This window comes from Natrix helvetica (genome assembly GCF_964273705.1).
Source record: "Natrix helvetica genome assembly, chromosome: 5".
NCBI classification, from domain to species: domain Eukaryota; kingdom Metazoa; phylum Chordata; class Lepidosauria; order Squamata; family Natricidae; genus Natrix; species Natrix helvetica.
The window spans coordinates 89,168,488-89,187,418 of NC_138551.1; the positions used below are offsets into that span (position 1 = coordinate 89,168,488).

At 39.8% G+C, this 18,931-nt stretch overlaps 1 protein-coding gene across 1 annotated transcript in view; it reads left to right on the plus strand.

The window, feature by feature from the left end:
* Window positions 1-18,931, plus strand: part of CDH23 (cadherin related 23) — a 677,284-nt gene that overhangs the window by 234,383 nt on the left and 423,970 nt on the right. Inside the window, exons 7-8 of the mRNA XM_081954507.1 lie at window positions 11,716-11,910; window positions 14,780-14,908. Coding sequence (XP_081810633.1) covers window positions 11,716-11,910; window positions 14,780-14,908 — 324 coding nt within the window. The remainder of the gene's footprint in view (window positions 1-11,715; window positions 11,911-14,779; window positions 14,909-18,931) is intronic.

An 18,931-nucleotide genomic window follows, 5' to 3' on the forward strand; every position in this document is an offset into this window, starting at 1 on the left:
TAGCTGTTTTGATGTGCTGGTGATGCCTAATTTATTTGTGATGGTTGCGTGCTGGATTTAACCCTCGCTGGTAAATTCCCCGATGTATTTCACCTCAGTTAAGAGCTTGGTTGATGGGTAAAAATCTGTGGCTATCATAGATCCTTCTTGGTGCCCTTCATCTGCTTGTGCTACACTGGGAGGGCTCTGGTTTTCCTGGCGCGTCGCCTTCTGTCTGAACAGTTATAGTTTGTGGTCTCATTCCACAATATATGTATGCCTGTCCATTCGATTATGATTAAGACTTTAACTTAGTAAGATGAGACATCATTTTCAATTCTGATATAACTGATAAACTTTGACAAGGGCAAGTACCTACTTTCCATCAAATGATGTCCAGTGTCAGGTGTGGAAGCCATCCTTTACAGTGGGCCTCAAGCCTGCCACATATTCTACTGTGGGAAACTGGAAGGCGGGGATTGTATGGAGCATGGTAGCTTTCTAGTCAAAACAACATTCTTTCTCAGAGAATCAAGGTCATCTTGCCTCAGCACCTGGAGGGGCGTCACTGGGAGGGATCCTCTTTTGGGACAGTGACTGATTGGACCATGTGATGGACATGTGGGTGCTGGGGCAGGGTCTTGAATTTTCAACTGGGTGGGGAAAACCTGGATGCTTTCAGATTCGGGTTTTCCCAGATGTGCCAACATGGCTCTTCTAATAAATTGGAACTTTGAGGAATCTCTAGCCTCGGACTCTTATCTGATGGAGGATGCTATTTGGAACCCTGATATTAACTCGAATCTCCTGTAAAAACTCAACCCAGCTCCCCGAAGTCTTGGGGTGCTATCTAGGGTCCTGAGCCCTGAGTGCCGACCCAGCAATAGGCGGTGTGAAGACTCAGGAAAGATAGAGGTGACACTCCAGAGTATTTTAGACCAGAGCTCTGACTACTTATGGGCTTAAAAGCTCCTGTAGGTACATGCATGTACATGAGTGCACATCTACACATAGCGACTGACTGTCTTGGTTAGCATCCCTTCATAGTGATGAAAAAGTAACTTTGCAACTAATCTTTGCATCTACAAAGCTGATGTAAAATCATAAGCACTTAGTGATTGCTTCACTTAATGACCGGTCCCAATTGTGGTTGCTAAAAGAGGACCACCAGTGTAAATATGCATATCTCCCTACCTGCATTCTATCTGTCTGTCGTTTGTGTATGTATGTGTGTGTTTGTATAGATATATACATATGTATAGATAGATAGATGATTGATTGATTGATAGATGATAGATAGATAGATAGATAGATAGATAGATAGATAGATAGATAGATAGATAGATAGATAGATAGATAGATCTCTGTCCTTATATACTAAAAACTACCCTCATAGAAAAAAACTCTAGCCTCTTCCTTCCATTATGCACTTAATTTGGGGTAAATTAAACATGGCAATATGGGTCACCCTGTTTTCTGTCTGCCAAGGAAAGCTCTGGAAATATGCCAACTTAAGCACAAAAATGGCAGTGGAAGAGTCTCTTTATCTTTTGGTCTGCTTTCTTCTCAAATTCATCCAGCCTGCCTTTTCTCTCCAAGGACAAATGAATGACACAGCCTCTATTTAGAAGACATGAAATGTTTTTACAGAAAAATACGGAGTATGCTTAGTTTTCTACTGCTTTCTCAGAGCACTGAGGTACAGTATAATGTACCTTTTGTTGAGGTGACTTATACAATACAATAGCAGAGTTGGAAGGGACCTTGGAGGTCTTCTAGTCCAACCCCCTACCTAGGCAAACCCTATACCGTTCCAGACAAATGGCTATCCAACATCTTCTTAAAGACTTCCGGTGTTGGGGCATTCAAAACTTCTGGAAGCAAGCTGTTCCACTGATTAATTGTTTTAACTGCCAGGAAGTTTCTCCTCAGTTCTAAGTTGCTTCTCTCCTTGATTAGTTTCCACCCATTGCTTCTTGTTCTACCCTCAGGTGCCTTGGAGAATAGTTTGACTCCCTCTTCTTTGTGGCAACCCCTGAGATATTGGAACACTGCTATCATGTCTCCCCTAGTCCTTCTTTCTCTTAACCTAAACATACCCAGTTCCTGCAACCGTTCTTCATATGTTTTAGTCTCCAGTCCCTAATCATCTTTGTTGCTCTTCTCTGCACTCTTTCTACATCGTGGAGACAAAAACTGAATGCAGTATTCCAAGTGTGGCCTTACCAAGGCATTATAAAGTGGTATTAACACTTCACATGATCTTGATTCTATCCGTCTGTTTATGTAGCCTAGGACTGTATTGGCTTTTTTGGCAGCTGCTGCACACTGCTGGCTCATATTTAAATGGTTGTCCACTAGGACTTCCAAGATCCTTTTCACAGTTACTACTATTGAGCAAGGTACCACCTATACTGTACCTGTGCATTTTGTTTTTCTTGCCTAAATGTAGAACCTTACTCTTTTCACCACTGAATTTCATTTTATTAGATAGTGCCCAATGTTCAAGTTTGTCAAGATCCTTCTGTATCTTAAGCCTATCTTCTGGAGTGTTGGCTATTCCTGCCAGCTTGGTATCATCTGCAAATTTGATGAGTGCCACTTTCTCCCAGCAATGGATCAATTGTTTCCTTTTTCTTGTTTTTAACATATTGGAAGAAGCTTTTTTGTTGTTGTTATTTTTTACTTTTGTGGCAAGCCTTTCTTCTTTGTGAGCCTCAACTTTCCTTACTTCATCTTTACAGGCTCGGGCTATTTGCTGATATTCTGCCTTAATTATGTCCCCCTCTTTCCACTTTTTATACTTAACTTTTTTGTCTTTCAATTTGTCAGAGAGTTCTTTATGCAGCCATGCTGGTTTCATTTGGGAGCTGTTATTTTTCTTCTTCATTGGTATTATGCTAGACTGAGCTTTTGTAATCTCATTTTTCAAAATTTCCCAAGCTTCTTGAGTTGTTTTCCCCTTGAGGATTCTCATCCATGGAATTCTTCCCAAGGTCTCTCTAAATTTATTGAAATCAGCTCTCTTAAAATCCAAGACTCTAGTTTGACTTTGTTCTACTACTTGTGTTTGCATAATGTTGAATTCCAATATTGCACTTGCCCCTAGAGTTCCTATGGCTTCAACACCTTCTATCATTTCCTCTCTGTTAGTGAGAATTAAGTCTAATATGGCTGATCCCCTTGCTCCCTTCTCTACTTTTTGGGAAACAAAGTTGTCTGCTAGGTTTGTTAGGAACCTGTTGGATCTTCCACTTGGTGCAGAGTTTGTTTCCCAGTTGATATCAGGGTAGTTAAAATCCCCCATTACTATTGTGGTGTGCTTCCTACATACCTTAGTTAGCTGACTAGCAAAAAGTTCATCTACTTCCTCTGCTAGGTTGGGTGGCCTGTAGTATAGACTATGGCAATGTCACTTCCCCACCAACCTTTAATATTGACCCAAATGCATTCAAGATAGTTCTTATCATTGTTGTGCTCTATTTCTGTAGAGATGTAGTTATTTCTTATATATAGTGCAACTCCACCTCCTCTTTTATTTGGTCTATTTCTTTTAAATAATTTAAATCTTTCTAGCTGTATGTTCCATTTGTGAGTTTCATCCCACCAAGTTTCTGTAATGGCAACAATATCGTATCTGCCCTCATTTACTTGAATTCTAATTCACCCTGTTTATTCCTTATACTCTGGGCATTGGTGTATAGACATTTGAGTCCATTTTGATTGACCCTGTGTTTACTGTCTACATAACCTGTGTTATGCATGACTGCCCCTATTTTCTTGCCACTTGTATTATTCATGCACATGGTATGGCACTCACTATTAAATGCTTGGTTTTGCTTGACAACAGGAGTGATAATCTTACCCGCACAAACATCTATGTTACATGCAATGATAATACTATGAGTTTTAGATTGCTGGGGACAGAAATGTTCTGTATCAATTAATTCTCTGTCCCCGCTGTTCAGTTTAAATGTTTATCCAGAAAATCTGTGAATTTAATGCCAAGTAATTCAGTCCCTTTCTTGGATGGGTGCAAACCATGTCTTTTGTACAGTTTTTAATTGGACCAGCTGCAGGCATCATGACTAATAAAACCAAAGCCTTCCCTTTTACACCACTCCTTTAGCCACACATTAAACTCTGCTACATGCTGGACCTTCCCTTTTTGTTCCTTATATACAGCTAAAACCTCTGAAAAGATAAGCCTACAACCTAAACTTCTAAGTTCATACCCCAAGCTCTGGAAATAATTCTTCACAGAAAATACATCTTTTTGGACAGATCATTTGTGCCAAGATGTATAATAGCATCAATGTCACAATCCTTACTTGCATTCTTGGCTATCTTAAGAATATGCCTCTTGTCTCTTCTGGCAGAGGCACCTGGCAGACACCTGACCTCTTTTAAAACCTCCATATCCTTTCCTAAATTTACATCCCTTACGATTGAATCACCAACCAGAAGGTGACTTCTCTTTTTACATACCTTGATCTTCTTGTGCGACTGATGTGTGATACCTGGGTCCCCATTTTGCCTTTCCAAAGAAAGTTCTTCATTTTGGACCACGATCCCCTGCTTAAAAAAATAAAATCATGTGGCTATTTGAGTTTACTTGTAGGATGTAAATGTTCACAGTTTTTTTTAACAAATAAAAAAAATCTAAACATTGAAAAACTAACCGTGAGAAAGAACTACTCTGAAGATTATAGGGAGATAAATGATCTCTCTTGATTATCTACAATATTTAAAAAACCATTTTGAGCACTTAATTTTGAATGAGCACTTACATACATTTGCAAGTTCTTTAAAGTCAACGTGTCTGAGCAGATTACATTGAATTTTTCACTGCTAAGTGCAAGCCCAATCTAAATATTGTATAAAACTGTACATCACATCATAAAAGGCCTTTGTGTTATATGCAACTTGGAATACGTTTTACAGGGGTGGGATTGAAAAATGTTAGCAACGAGTTCTCTGCTCGGTTGCTGGGTGGGCGTGGTGATGGTGGGCATGGCATACTCAGCCTCCTGAAACAAAGGAAGTTCCGATCTCAAGTTAACACAGAAGGAAAATATTATTGGCATATGTGGACGTGTGAATATGTTTAAAAGGAACCATTTGTGGTGCTGCTGCTCCTTCATAGGATTTCCTGCATGAAGTTGGAAAATTATGGATGCCTATTTTCATTACAACTGTGCCTAGGTGGCCTAGTGGTTAGAATGCAATACTGCAGCCTACTTCTGCTGGCTGACTGCAGTTTGGCAGTTCAAATCTCACCAGGCTCAAGGTTGATTCAGCTTGTTGGGGTAATATGCTGATTCTGTAAGCTGTTTAAAGAGGGCTGTAAAGCACTGTAAAGCGGTATATAAGTCTAAGTGCTGTTGCTATAGCATGTTATTCCCCATTGAAATAGATTTGAATTCCATTGCTTAGAGGTTTTGTATTTCATGTCCAGATTCTATCAAAAGGCATCTAAAAATTGTGACTGTATTCCATGAGCTTGGCAAATACTATTTCATATAGTTTTATTGCTACAGGGATGTAATAGATTTAAAAAGTATATTTTTATAGATATTTACATATTTTTCTTTTCATCCCAGCTAGTATTCATTTGAAGAGATATGAGACCCAGGATTCATTTCTAGCTTTTATTAACTATAGATAACAAGAGCATTATATGTATCCAGGTTAACCCAATAAGGAGATATTTTGCAAAGGTTCCATTTTTTTATAAAAATGAATGTCTCCTTGATCCTACCCAGTGACGTGCAGTCAGGGGAGGCAGGGGAGGCAGAGCCTCACCACTCTCATCATGAAAAAAAAATACTCCGGGAAGCCGCGAAAGTGGCTGGGAGAGGCGCGTGGCTTAGTTTAGCCTCCCTGGACATCGCAGCAGCAGCCTCAAGTGCGCCGATCTTGCCATTTTTTGCATCGGGGTGAGCCCAGGATCCTTGCAAGGGGAATGGGACCACGTGTGCAGGAAGCTCCTCAGTGCCAGCCTCAGATCAGCACAGCCGCGGTCCCCTTCATGTTGGCTCAGGAAGGAGGAGTGGGACCACATGTGCAGGGAAAGGGGACCGCGGCTCGTGCTGATCTGAGGCTGGCGCTGAGGAGCCTCCTGCACAGGTGGTCCCATTCCCCTTGCAAGGATCCCGGGCTTGCCCGATGCAAAAAATGCCTAGGCAACATCATCAGTGCTAGAAGGGAGTGGGGGGGGGGGGAAGGAGGAGAAAGGAGAAGTTTCTCTTCTCAGAAATGTCTTCTCAGTGGAGCTGTGGCAGCCTGCCTGTCCCTTTCTGACATTTGTGAGAAGAGAAACTTCTCTGGTTGGGCTGTGCCCATGCGATTGGAGCAACCACATGGTTTGATGATATCACCAGCCTCACCAGCCATAAACCTCACCGCACGTCACTGATCCTACCCATAGAGTATTGTGCTAAGAAAAACAATTTATGCTTACTCGGGTGCCTATTGAGAAAAAAGTTTAACATTGCTTGATTGAGATGTTTTGTGTGCATGAATAAGATATCAAAATACTTTGCTGACTTCTTCTCTATTCACCTGGCCTATGGAGATTCTCAGTCATCCAGGTAATGGTTGTGCCAAAGGTGCTTTTCCAGAAGGTAACTGGACTTCCTTGATTTTCTTTGAAGATGTTTCACTTCTCATCCAGGAAGCTTCAAATGTCTTCAAAGAAAAACCAGAAAGTCTAGTGGCCTCCTGAAAAAGCACATCAGTTCATATAGTAATATGATTATTATTGATCAATATACAGTGCATTCAGAAAGTATTCAGACCCCTGTCACTTTTGTCAATTTTGTTATGCTGCAGCCTGATTCTACAGTTGTTGAAATTAATTTTTTCTCATTAATCTACACTTAGTACCCCATAAAGACAAAGCGAAAACAGAATTTTAGAAACGTCTGTAAATTTATTTAAAAAAAAAACACCTGTAATATCACATTGGTATAAGTATATATGACCTTTTGCAGCAACACTTGAAATTTAGCTCAGGTGCCTCTCATGCCTTGGTAAGGCCACATTTGGAATCCTGCATTCAGTATTGGTCTTTCTAGACTCTAGAAAGAGTGCAGAGAAGAGCAACACAGATGATTAGGGGACTGGAGGCTAAAACATATGAAGAACGGTTGCAGGAACTGGGTATGTCTAGTTTAATGAAAAGAAGGACTAGGGGAGACATGATAGCAGTGTTCCAATATCTCAGGGGTTGCCTCAAAGAGGGAGTCAAGCTATTCTTCAAAGCACCTGAGGGTAGGACAAGAAGCAATGGGTAGAAATTAATCAAGGAGAGAAACAACTTAGAACTAAGGAGAAATTTCCTGATTTAGAACAATTAATCAGGGGAACAACTTGCCTCCAGAAGTTGTGAATGCTCCAACACTGGATGTTTTTAAGAAGATGTTGGATAACCATTTATCTGAAGTTGTGTAGGGCTTCCTGCCTAAGCAGGGGGTTGGACTAGAAGACCTCCAAGGTCCCTTCCAACTCTGTTGTTCTGTTTTTTCTCATTAATCTATACTTAAAGTACCCCATAATGACAAAGTGAAAAGAGAATTTTAGAAATGTCTGTAAATTTATTAAAAAGAAAAAAAGCTGTAATATCACCTTGGCATAAGTATATATGACCTTTTGCAGCTACACTTGAAATTTAGCTCAGGTGCCTTCCATTTCTCTGGATCGTTGCTGACATGTTTCTACACCCTGATTGCAGTCGACCTGTGGTAAATTAAATTGATTGGACATGATTTGGAAAGGCACACACCTCTCTATAGAAGGCCTCACTGATGACAATGCATACTGTAGCAGAGCTGGACATGCTGTGGTAGAAAAAGGATTGTCTTTTTAGCTTGTTTGGTCATGTTGCTTTTTTCGTTCAGTTGGAACTGTTTTACTGCTGGTGGTTTTATCTTGGTTATGCAATTGGGAACAGGTGATAGAGTCCTTTGCTTCCCCTGCTCAGCCTTGCAGAGCATGACTCCTACTTGGCAAGCTTAACTGTTGCCACAGTACCAAAATCAACTCTTATTCCACAAGATCATTTCATCCTGCTTCCTCATTCCAGTTTCTAATTTCTCTTCTCCAGCTGGAGTTAATGTTCTCTGGGAAGTATGCTTATAGGCAATATCTCTATACTGGGAGTGAGTGAAATGCGCTGGCCTGAAAATGGAATGTGTAGAATAGAAGGTTATACTGTCTACTACTCTGGTGAAAATAGTAAACATTATCGAAATGGAGTAGTTACTATAGTAAACAATCTTGTAAATAAATGCATCAAGTCCTTTATTCCTGTATCGATAGAGTGATGATGATCCAAATTAATAGGATTGCCAACATGATCGCCAATGTCCGATGACGGATATGGCAGCAGGAGGAGGAGAAGAAGAAAAGGAAGAAGGAGAGGAGGAGGAGGAGGAGGAGGAGGAGGAGGAGGAGGAGGAGGAGGAGGAGGAAGAAGAAGAAGAAGAAGAAGAAGAAGAAGAAGAAGAAGAAGAAGAAGAAGAAGAAGAAGAAGAAGAAGAAGAAGAAGAAGAAGAAGAAGAAGAAGAAGAAGAAGAAAATATACTAAAGTTGATTTTTTCATTTACTTGTTTCCATAAGTGAATACTTATTGGGTTTTTTTTTTAAAAAAAATTCCCGAATCTTTTCCCACCCTTTTTTCCCCTCACTGGTAGATGTTGACCATTGTGATTTGCGACTGAGACTCAGCAAAAAAAATGCATAGAAAAACTTGACTTTCGGTCACTATTCAATATTGTGTTCTTCTGAAAGGAAAGAAGCTTTTCAGGTTTGACATATATAAAAATAAAATATTGTAAACCTTGTTCAAGGGTTGAGCACAAAGGATGCAGGATCACCCTGGGCATCATTTTTGCCCTTTCCTCAACTAGGAGGTTCTTCAGAGTGCCATTTAGACCCTGATCATCTCACAACTGAACTATTTACGTTGTAGTCTGCATAGGGCTGTCCTTGAATGCCATCTGGAAGCTACAGCTGGTTCAAAATGCAGCAGTATAGGCAGCAATTGGCATCTCTCATTACACTCATATGTCATCATTGTTTTGTGACCTACGTTGGTTACCAGTTGGCTTTCAAGCTACAATTCAAGTTATGGGTCATAGTCTATGAGGGTTGGGTTATTTCAAGGAGTGCCTATCTCCTGTGTTACCTGATCTCCTGATACAATTAGGCAAGGTGGGTGCACTCTACGTCCCTTCAATTAAATGTTGCTATCTTATGGGAAGAGTACCTTCTCTATCACAGCACTTACTCCCTGGAACAGCCTCCTACATTTAAAATATTCCTTAAATCTTTGAAGATCTGCCGCACTCAGACCTAAGATTAGGGTGCATGTGGAGCTCCTTGGTGATTTTGGTATTGTATGATTTTTGCCTTCCTGTTACTTTTTTTGTCTTTGTATTCATAATGAGCTTTGGTGGTGCAGTGGTTAGAGTGCTGTACTGCAGGCCACTTCTGCTGACTATGGGCGGCCTGTAATTTGGCAGTTCAAATCCCACCAGGCTCAAAGTTGACTCAGCCTTCCATCCTTCCGAGGTCAGTAAAATGAGGACCCAGATTATTGGGAGCAATAGACTGACTCTGTAAAACTGCTTAGAGAGGGCTGTAAAAGCACTGTAAAGCGGTATATGTCTAAGTGCTATTGTGATAATATTTTTTTTTTATGATTGTAAGTGAGCCAGAATCTTTTTGGAATTAAGTGACCTCAAAATTTAATAATAATATTAATAAAAAGGAAAGTTGTGGCCAAATAGCACTTGGTTAAGTCCAGAAATCAGAATAATCTTGCCTATAAAATAGTGTCTCTCAATTGCTGACATTTAAAAACATCTGATGTCTAACTCCTGAATGAAATTTGCATTGGGCCTGCTGTAGAAGTTCTTTTCAGAGCCTTATATTTCAACTTCTATGTATGTCACAATAATAGGAAAATTGTATTGTTTATTTTTGCTGTAGACATTAAGTGGTACAAATAGATTTTCATGTGTAAGAGAGTAACTAAAGGAATACTTTAAAAGATGATTTATATTAAGTACAGAAGAAATTATTTGATTTTAAATGTGGGTATATAGTATTCTTCAAATGTTACTATCATTTTTAATTGGTAAGACTTCATCAGCTTTAAGAAAAAAAATGTATTTCATCTGAAACCAAATTGGAACTTTTAATCATTTCTTTCACAAACATTCAGTAGATATAGTTTTTCCTATTATCAATTAGGTCTGTAATCTATAAAGTTTATTATCTTCTCATTCCTGGAACTGATCATAATTACCCATGTATTTCAGAGGCCCAGCTTCCACTTAAAGGCTCCAACTTCCCATACCTTAATCAATATTGGGACTCAGGCAGTCTTAAACACAGCCTTTATCCACTGGATCTATTTTGAGTTCTGAATGATAGGAATTGTTCTATTTGAAAAGTAGTGAAGTTTTGGTCGCCACAATGTAAAAAAGATGTGGAGACTCTAGAAAGAGTGCAGAGAAGAGCAACACAGATGATTAGGGAACTGGAGACTAAAACATATGAAGAACGGTTGCAGGAACTGGGTATGAAGGACTAGGGGAGACATGATAGCAGTGTTCCAATATCTCAGGGGTTGCCACAAAGAAGAGGGAGTCAAACTATTCTCCAAGGCACCTGAGGGTAGGACAAGAAGCAATGGGTGGAAACAAATAAAGGAGAGAACTGAGGAGAAATCTCCTGACAGAACAATTAATTAGGGGAACAACTTGCCTCCAGAAGTTGTGAATGTTCCAACACTAGAAGTTTTTAAAAAGATGTTAGATAACCATTTGTCTGAAGTGGTTCAGGGTATCCTGTCTAAGTATGGGGTTGGACTAGAAGACCTCCAAGGTCCCTTCCAACTCTGTTATTCTAATTCTAAAATAACAATGAACCTACACTTTCTTCATACTTTATACTGTTTGCACTTCAAAAATTATTTAAAAACAAAGAAACAATTTTCCATATCTTGCAAGTCAAGATGGTATCACTGGAATTATTTGAAACAAACTAAAACTTTAAATAGAATTGTCATTTTAATTTTTTTGGGGGGGGGGGGGTTGTTGCTAACAAACAACATATGACAGGTTCCAATGATGTAATTTTTGTTTTTCTGTTTTCACAAGACCAGATCATAATTATATCTTTAAATCTGGGCCTTTGTCATAATTGTTGCTAAAGATTAAATCTGCTAAAGGTGAAGGTTCCCCTCGCACATATGTACTAGTTATTCCTGAATCTAGGGGGGCGATGCTCATCTCTGTTTCAAAGCCAAAGAGCCAGCACTGTCTGAAGATGTCTCCATGGTCATGTGGCCAGCATGACTAAACACCGAAGGCACACAAAACACTGTTACCTTCCCACCAAAGGTGGTTCCTATTTTTCTACTTGCCTTTTTACATGCTTTCAAACTGCTAGGTTGGCAGAAGCTTGGACAAGTAACGGGAGCTCACTCCGTTATGCGATGCTAGGGATTCAAACTGCAGAACTGCCGACCTTTCTGATCAAGAAGCTCAGCATTTTAGCCATCGTGTCCTCTTTAAATCTGCTAGGGCTCACCTAAAGTCCAGTAATTCATTTTTACACCTTTGATCATAGTATGGCCATCACTGGTTTTATTTTTTAAAAAGTAAAAACCGGGGGTGTTTAGGGAAAGAGTTTACTTACTCTTGTATTTTTGGTTATTTTTAGAACACACCAGTGGGAACTCCAATTTTCATTGTGAATGCCACAGATCCAGACCAAGGAGCAGGTGGAAGCGTGCTTTACTCTTTCCAGCCACCATCCAACTTCTTTACCATTGACAGTGGCCGTGGCATTGTATCAGTTATTCGTCCACTAAACTACGAAGTCACACAGGCGTATCAGCTGCAAGTGAATGCCACAGTGAGTATGGCTCACCTCCCTTTACTTTGTCTCTTGAACAATTGAAGGGGCTGCAAATGAATACATTTCATTCAAACGTTTTAGATGAATATTATACAGGTAGGCCTTGACTTGGTGCCGTGGGCTAGAGGTGGAGCTCTCACCTCACAATTAGGAGGCAGTGAGTTCGATCCTAGGTAGAGGCAGATATTTCTCTCTCTGGGCACAATGAGAATATGTCTGCTGAACAAAACTCTGCATTGGTGACAGGAAGGGTATCTGGCCATTAAAAACACTCTGCTAGCTCCATTCAGTTGCCCAAACTCCACCCTGCAAGGGATTATGGGGTCATTAAAAGATGATTATGATGACGACTCAGCGACTCATAACGGCAGTTCAGTGCCTGGAATTGCAGCCATAAGATATGCTGGTTGTTAAGTGGGTCCATGCCCAATTTTACAATCTTTTTTGCATCAATGCGAAGGGAACACCACAGACATTAAATGAACCACCAATTGTACCCAGTGCCCTTTTTTTGCCAAAACTAACTTAATGTAAATACCAGTTTCCAGCAAAAGATTTTAGAAATTGTGGTCACATGACTGCAGAATACTACAACAAACGGTTATAAATGTGGGCAGTTGCCAAAAGCCCAAAATACGATTGTGTGTCCACAAAGGTGGGGGCAGTCATCAGAATGTTGAAACTGGGTCTTAATTCTGGAGGGACCTGTCATAACTTCGAACATTCACTAAGGAATCAGTCATAAATTAAGGATTACCTGTAATTAATATTCTTTAATTTAGCTTTATGTATGATTTGCCGATTCCCCAGCAGGCTGACTGGGAAATTCTAGGAATTGGTCCATATATCTTAAAGGTTGCCAAGATTGAGAAATGCTGATCTAAGCATGTTTTTTTTTTAAAAAATCAGGGCTTTAACTGAGTTAGGACCTTGAAGATTATTTAAAGTTTAGGGACAACCTTGGACCACCTAAAACTCTTAGGAATATGCGTACCCCACATGTTTGTTTCCTCTAAATAATCACAGATATATGTATCAGTACCACATATATCTCAAGAGGAAATTTAAAATCAGATTATATGGCCGCCAGCCATTTTAATTCATATTAATCAGAGATGGTATTCTACCAGTTTGAACCGGTTTGGGGCGAACCAATAGTGGCGGCCGTGCGAGGCTCCAGCCACCCATCAAGACGTCATCATGGATTTTTGACGCACCCGTTCCCGGTACTGAACCGGTAGTGAAGAAAAGAGGATACCATTACTGACATTAAGATTTTTTGTAATCTGCATTCATCGTATAAAATATTACAAGAGGTTTATTTAATGAATTTAATTTAATTCAGTACTGAAACACTGAATACTTCAAACATTCATCAGGTTCCATAGCTCTTCTATTAAAGCAAGGAGGACTTTCTAGATCTCTTACAAAGTATCATTCAGTTAGCACAAAATAAATGAATTTCTCTTTTTTGTATCTTATAATTTGAAGGGGGGAGCTTTCTCATCCTGTCCTTGACAGCATTTGACAGATTTTGAAAATGGTGTGCTATAATTCTAAAAGAAATAAAAAGAGATAACTGACTGTTGTTTGCAGTCGTTAAACATTGTCCAATTATTATTGAGATCCAAATCTTGATAATAGCAAAACTGAAAATAGTTTCTATCTGAAATTTGGCAAGCTTTTGTAGGTGAAAGAAAATCAACCAACTCTCCTCAGTAAAATATAGTTTCTTGTGTTCAATTCTAGAACATTGTGGCAATAATAGAATAGTTGATCCTGTCAACCAAGAGTGAGCAATTCTTGGTTGACAAACACTTATCAGTTGGTAGACGAGATCTGTTGTTCCAAAATGGCTGAGTTTTGCATCATTTTTTTTTTGAGAGGCGTTTGCTGAAAGTTGACAGGCTGTCAACTTGTAAAGCATTCCTGGCCTGCTCTCGAGTTGCCATAGACAGGAGGGGGAGGGTAACTGATGGAGCAGCTCAGCAGCCATGACAAAAAGCACATTCCATGCATTCCTTTCTCAAGGCTGTTTCTCAGGTTATCAGAGCTAGCCGATGAGGCAAGTTTTCTACCATCCTAGAAAGGGCTCCATTGGAGAAGGTGATTTATGACACACCCTGGGAGGAGGGGGGAAATAGTTGAACCATAAATTATGTGGGGCAGAGCTGACTTGCTGTCAGGATTCTGATGGCTGCCCTAATTAACTCATGAGCCCCGAGCCAAGTTTCAAAAGAAATCCAGTTATTTATTAGGAGCAACATCCTAGTGAAGTCAGCTCTGCACCACCTAATTTATGGCTCAACTATGACCCTGTCCCCCCCCCCATCCTCCCAGGGTGTGTCATAAATCACATTCTCCAATGAAGCACTTTCATGGGCTATAGAAAACCAGCCTCTCCAGCTGGCTTTGTAACCTGAGATAAAGTCTTGAAAAAGGTATGCATGAAATGTGCTTCTGGTCATGGCTGCTGAACTGCTCCGTCAGTTCTCCCCCCTTCCTATGGCAACTCAAGAGCAGGCCAGGAATGCTTTACGAGTTGACACAGGCTTCTTTTTATATTTTATATTGCATTTTATATTGCATTTTATATTTATATTTATATAATTTTATAAATTTATATAATTTTATATTGCATTTATATGCATTTTAGGTTTTACACTTTAATTTCCACAACCTTCCAGTGCAAAATAGAGGAGAAATGTGCTATCCGTTTTTAATATTCAACGTCAGACTATAATTCTGAAAAAGGAAGCTTTGGGTCACAGAAGACCTACCTCATCTGTAGATGTAATTAGCTTTTTATTGTCTATTGAATTTTACTTAACATTATGTCAATATTTTCTCTTTCTACATTTTTAAGGATCAGGATAAAACCAAGCCTCTCTCTGCTCTGGCCAATCTTGCAATTACCATTACAGATGTACAGGATATGGATCCAATTTTTATCAATCTCCCCTACAGTACAAACATCTACGAGAACTCCCCTCCGGTAAGAGCTCTGATAAAAGTATTGATGCTATTGGAAACCTCTATGACATAATCTCTTTTGAAACAGGTGTGCTATATTAAGAAGAGTATTATGAGTACTGATGAGCTTCACCCCAACTTCACCCATCCCAAATAAGTCCAGAAAAAGTTATGAATGAAAAGGTCAAATGGATATAAAAACTTTCCATTCGGTTTGATAAGTCAGTTTCAGAATGGTAAAGGTATTTTTGAGAAGGACATGCATGTAACTACACCTAAACCAGAGGTTGTATTCAGCCGTTTCGGACTGGTTCGCCCAAACCAGTAGTGGAAATAGCAGGTGGGCCTGCCCACCCGCCCTAGCTCTATGTGATTCTATTTAGGCACATTTTCAAACCGCACGGATGCGTGCAAGCTGCACGCGCAATCAAAGTCCATGTGTGGAAGTCCGAGTGCATGCGTTGAGGCGCCACGTACAAGCAAAGCCAGCGTGCGCCACTCACTCAAATTTTTGAACTGGTAGGGAAAGTAAGTGCATACACCCCTGACCTAAACCCTCTCCCGTCTTTTTTATTTGAACAATCATGAATTACTTTTCTTTCTGGTGGTGGGTTTCCATATATCTATAGTGGTATACAATAACAAAAATACAATATTGGGGTTAAATATTGGATGACAGATAGCCTCATCATCCCTACATAAAGATACAATGGGTTCATAATCAGTCTCATAGTTTATAAAGATAAGACTTCATTTCTCTGAATTAGGGCTATTTATCATAGCCCTTGTCCCTCATGCTAGCAGGACTTACTTCCTTTTCCACTGTGCTCTTAGAGCAAAATATGAATCTATAATGTGATTCATGTGATACATTTTTAATCAGATTTTAGCAGTAATTTGCATTTGGAACTCTGTATTTCGATATGGCCCAAGGGCTAATCAATAAAGAAAACTGAAAAACTATAATGTGATGTGACATTTTCCATCAACTGACTTATCGCAGAGCCCATTGCTGTTTAGGGTTGAGAGGGAGTGACTGGACCAAGGTCACTCAACAAGCTTGTGTCCTTAAGGAGGAGTAGAAATCTAGGTATGCCCACTCCTGGTTGAACATCTCAACTACAATACCATATGGGTTCTCAAGATTTCCCTGGATCTACCTGTTGCACAAAGTAGCTTGAACTACCCTATTTCCCTGAAAATAAGACCTCCCTGGATAATAAGCCCTCCCTGAAAATATTTAAATGCATGCTAAGTCAGCCCCCACCATTTCCCTCTGGTTGCTTGCTATGCAAACAACACGAAGTGAGGAGGCGAGGCCAGAGGGGGGAAAGGGGACGGTAACATGTCCCATGGACCCCACACACCCTTACCTCATGGCTGCTCCCGCAACCCTATCTGCCGCGCTCCTTCTGTCACGAGAATGGCTGCTGCAAAAAGAGCCGCAGGCCCAGCAGTGCGCAACACAGCAGCAGCCACGAGGTGACCATGCTTGCTGCCTCCTGTGCCTCAAAAAGAATAAGACCTCCCCAAAAATAAGTCCAAGTGCTTATTTCAGGGGTCAAAAAAAAATAGGACCCTGTCTTATTTTCAGGGAAACATGGTATATTGAGGGGAGCAAAAGATGGAGAGAAGAATGACAGAGTGGTTTTAGCTTTAGCCTCAATAATACTGTATTCATTTCTCAATAGTACCCCCAAAAAGTATGTTTTGTAATCAGGTATCTACCAATCACATGCAGAATGAATATGAATAAAACACAGAATTGTTGTTATTGTCAATGTAAGAGCTTTAGGACTTCTCTAACAGAATTTTCCAACCAGCTTAATAAAAGATGCGTTATATAACTAACCAATAATGTACTTGATAATGCAGCTTAAAAGGCTTATAAGTAACTGAAGGAGAAAGGCATTGCTGCAGGAACCACAATGAATATCATTTCAGAGTCTATATTAAATGTTTTCTTCACGCAAGACAATATAAGCAATGAAGGAGGGGAAAACCACAGTCTGATAATAGCTATGGGAAAAAATGAAAAATTATTACAGAAATGGATGCACACATTCTTACATCTTCTACAATTACAGACTGTACATATATTACCTTTCTCACATACTTTCGTGGTCATTAAAGGGAATATCTTTCAAAATAAATATATGTTCTGACCTAGGCTTCTTGAGACAGTAAAAATCACACGCTTAGTCCCCAAAACCCTTTTTTTATTTAAACGGCTGTGAATTATGTTCATTCACAGCCCATAATGATTCACAACCAGTCTGTGAAGAGTCCGACAGAAGTCTGCCACAGTCTTGCAGGGTAAGGCTGATAAGAACCCACCTTTATCTCCCTTGAAACGCTGCCAGAGACCTAATTGCCAATTAGTTTTGCAAGGACAAATGGAGCAGACAATCAAACAGGACTTCTCAGAGCTTGAACTGACTATATAAACTAATTGCTCCCTGCAAAGGCTCACCTCCTTTTGCTCCTCCTTTATGTCTTATGGGAGGGGCCAGTCATCTCCAAGCCTTAATCCCGAGTCGCCCCTTTTGTCTTAACTGTTCTTGAATGCTGCTTTTCTATAGATACTTTTTCAAAATATAGATAATAAATGATGGTAAATGCTGTCAGTCCTAGCACTCAGGGAAACAAAAGTCTTGGAAAATGTGCATCCAGTTTGAAATGTGACATTTCTTATGAATATTTTACCCATTACCTACCAGGTTGTTACCAAATACCTTAACTTTATTTCCTCCTTCCAACTTGAATTGAAGGGCCATTAAGAGAACATCTATGTGAAGTAAAATTCTTACCCAGAATATGCCTTATTTCTCTTTAATGTATGCAGCTTCTACACAGACTGATTTCCACATCATGTTCTGTGATTAAACCGGTTAACATTATCTGTTTAACAAAAAAGGTTGTATATATTCAGCAGAGCTGATTTGTTCTGAGTCCACTCAATTAAATAGTGCCACTTTTCAGGACTCAGGAAACATACTTTCTCTGTCAAGTTCCTGACCTCTGAAATAAGGTTCTCCCCAAAATCTGTTGGGTTCCCACCTGATGTTCTAGAAGGCCTTATATAGTCTAAAGACCAGACTATTCTCCTACGTCTTGGGTTAGGTTGAATGAATCCCCTCATGTAGTGTGCTTTGTAAATATTTATCTATTCAGTGACCAGATTATTAATTTATTTATTCATTTTATACAGTGTTATCTTTTTATTTTTTGCTATATTGTGAGCTACCTGGTTATCTGCAAGTTAGATAGTGCCTATAAACTCATCAATGGCTAAGACGCTAAGCTTGTCGATCAGAAAGGTTGGCAATTTGGCGGTTTGAATCCCTAGCGCCGCATAACAGAGTGAGCTCCCGTTACTTGTCCCAGCTTCTGCCAACCTAGCAGTTCGAAAGCATGCAAAAATCCAAGTAGAAAAATAGGGACCACTTTTGATGGGAAGGTAACAGTGTTTTGTGCATCTTTGGTGTTTAGTCATGCCGGCCACATGACCACGGAGACGTCTTCAGACAGCGCTGGCTCTTCGGCTTTGAAACGGAGATGAGCACCGTCCCCTAGAGTTGGGAACAACTAGCACCAATGTGCAAGGGGAACCTTTACCTTTACTTTATTCACTCATTCACTCACTCAAACAATCAATGTGGAATGAGAATGAATAATGGCATATATTTTTCCTTTAGGGAGTTATTTAAGAAGTCAGTAGAGGCCATGCAGGAATGAAAAATGCTTATCCTATTAGAACTATTGATTCTTTTGCCTCCTGAATTATTATGTGATATTTATATGAATCACTAAGGTGATGTAGGAGGAGTGGCAGAACCTGGGGGTGGAATTAAAAGAGGAATCATCTTAAAATCCCTCTATAGCCACAAGCAGACGTAAATCCAACCCCCCTTGAATCCTATGGACCCTTATCTATCTCTAAGCAGGTGCCAGTCATTAATTGAGTAAATTCCTGTGCATAGGTTGTTTATGTATAAATCAGTTTAATTGGGCCTTGACATGTGAACCTGGTCTTTCACACCTG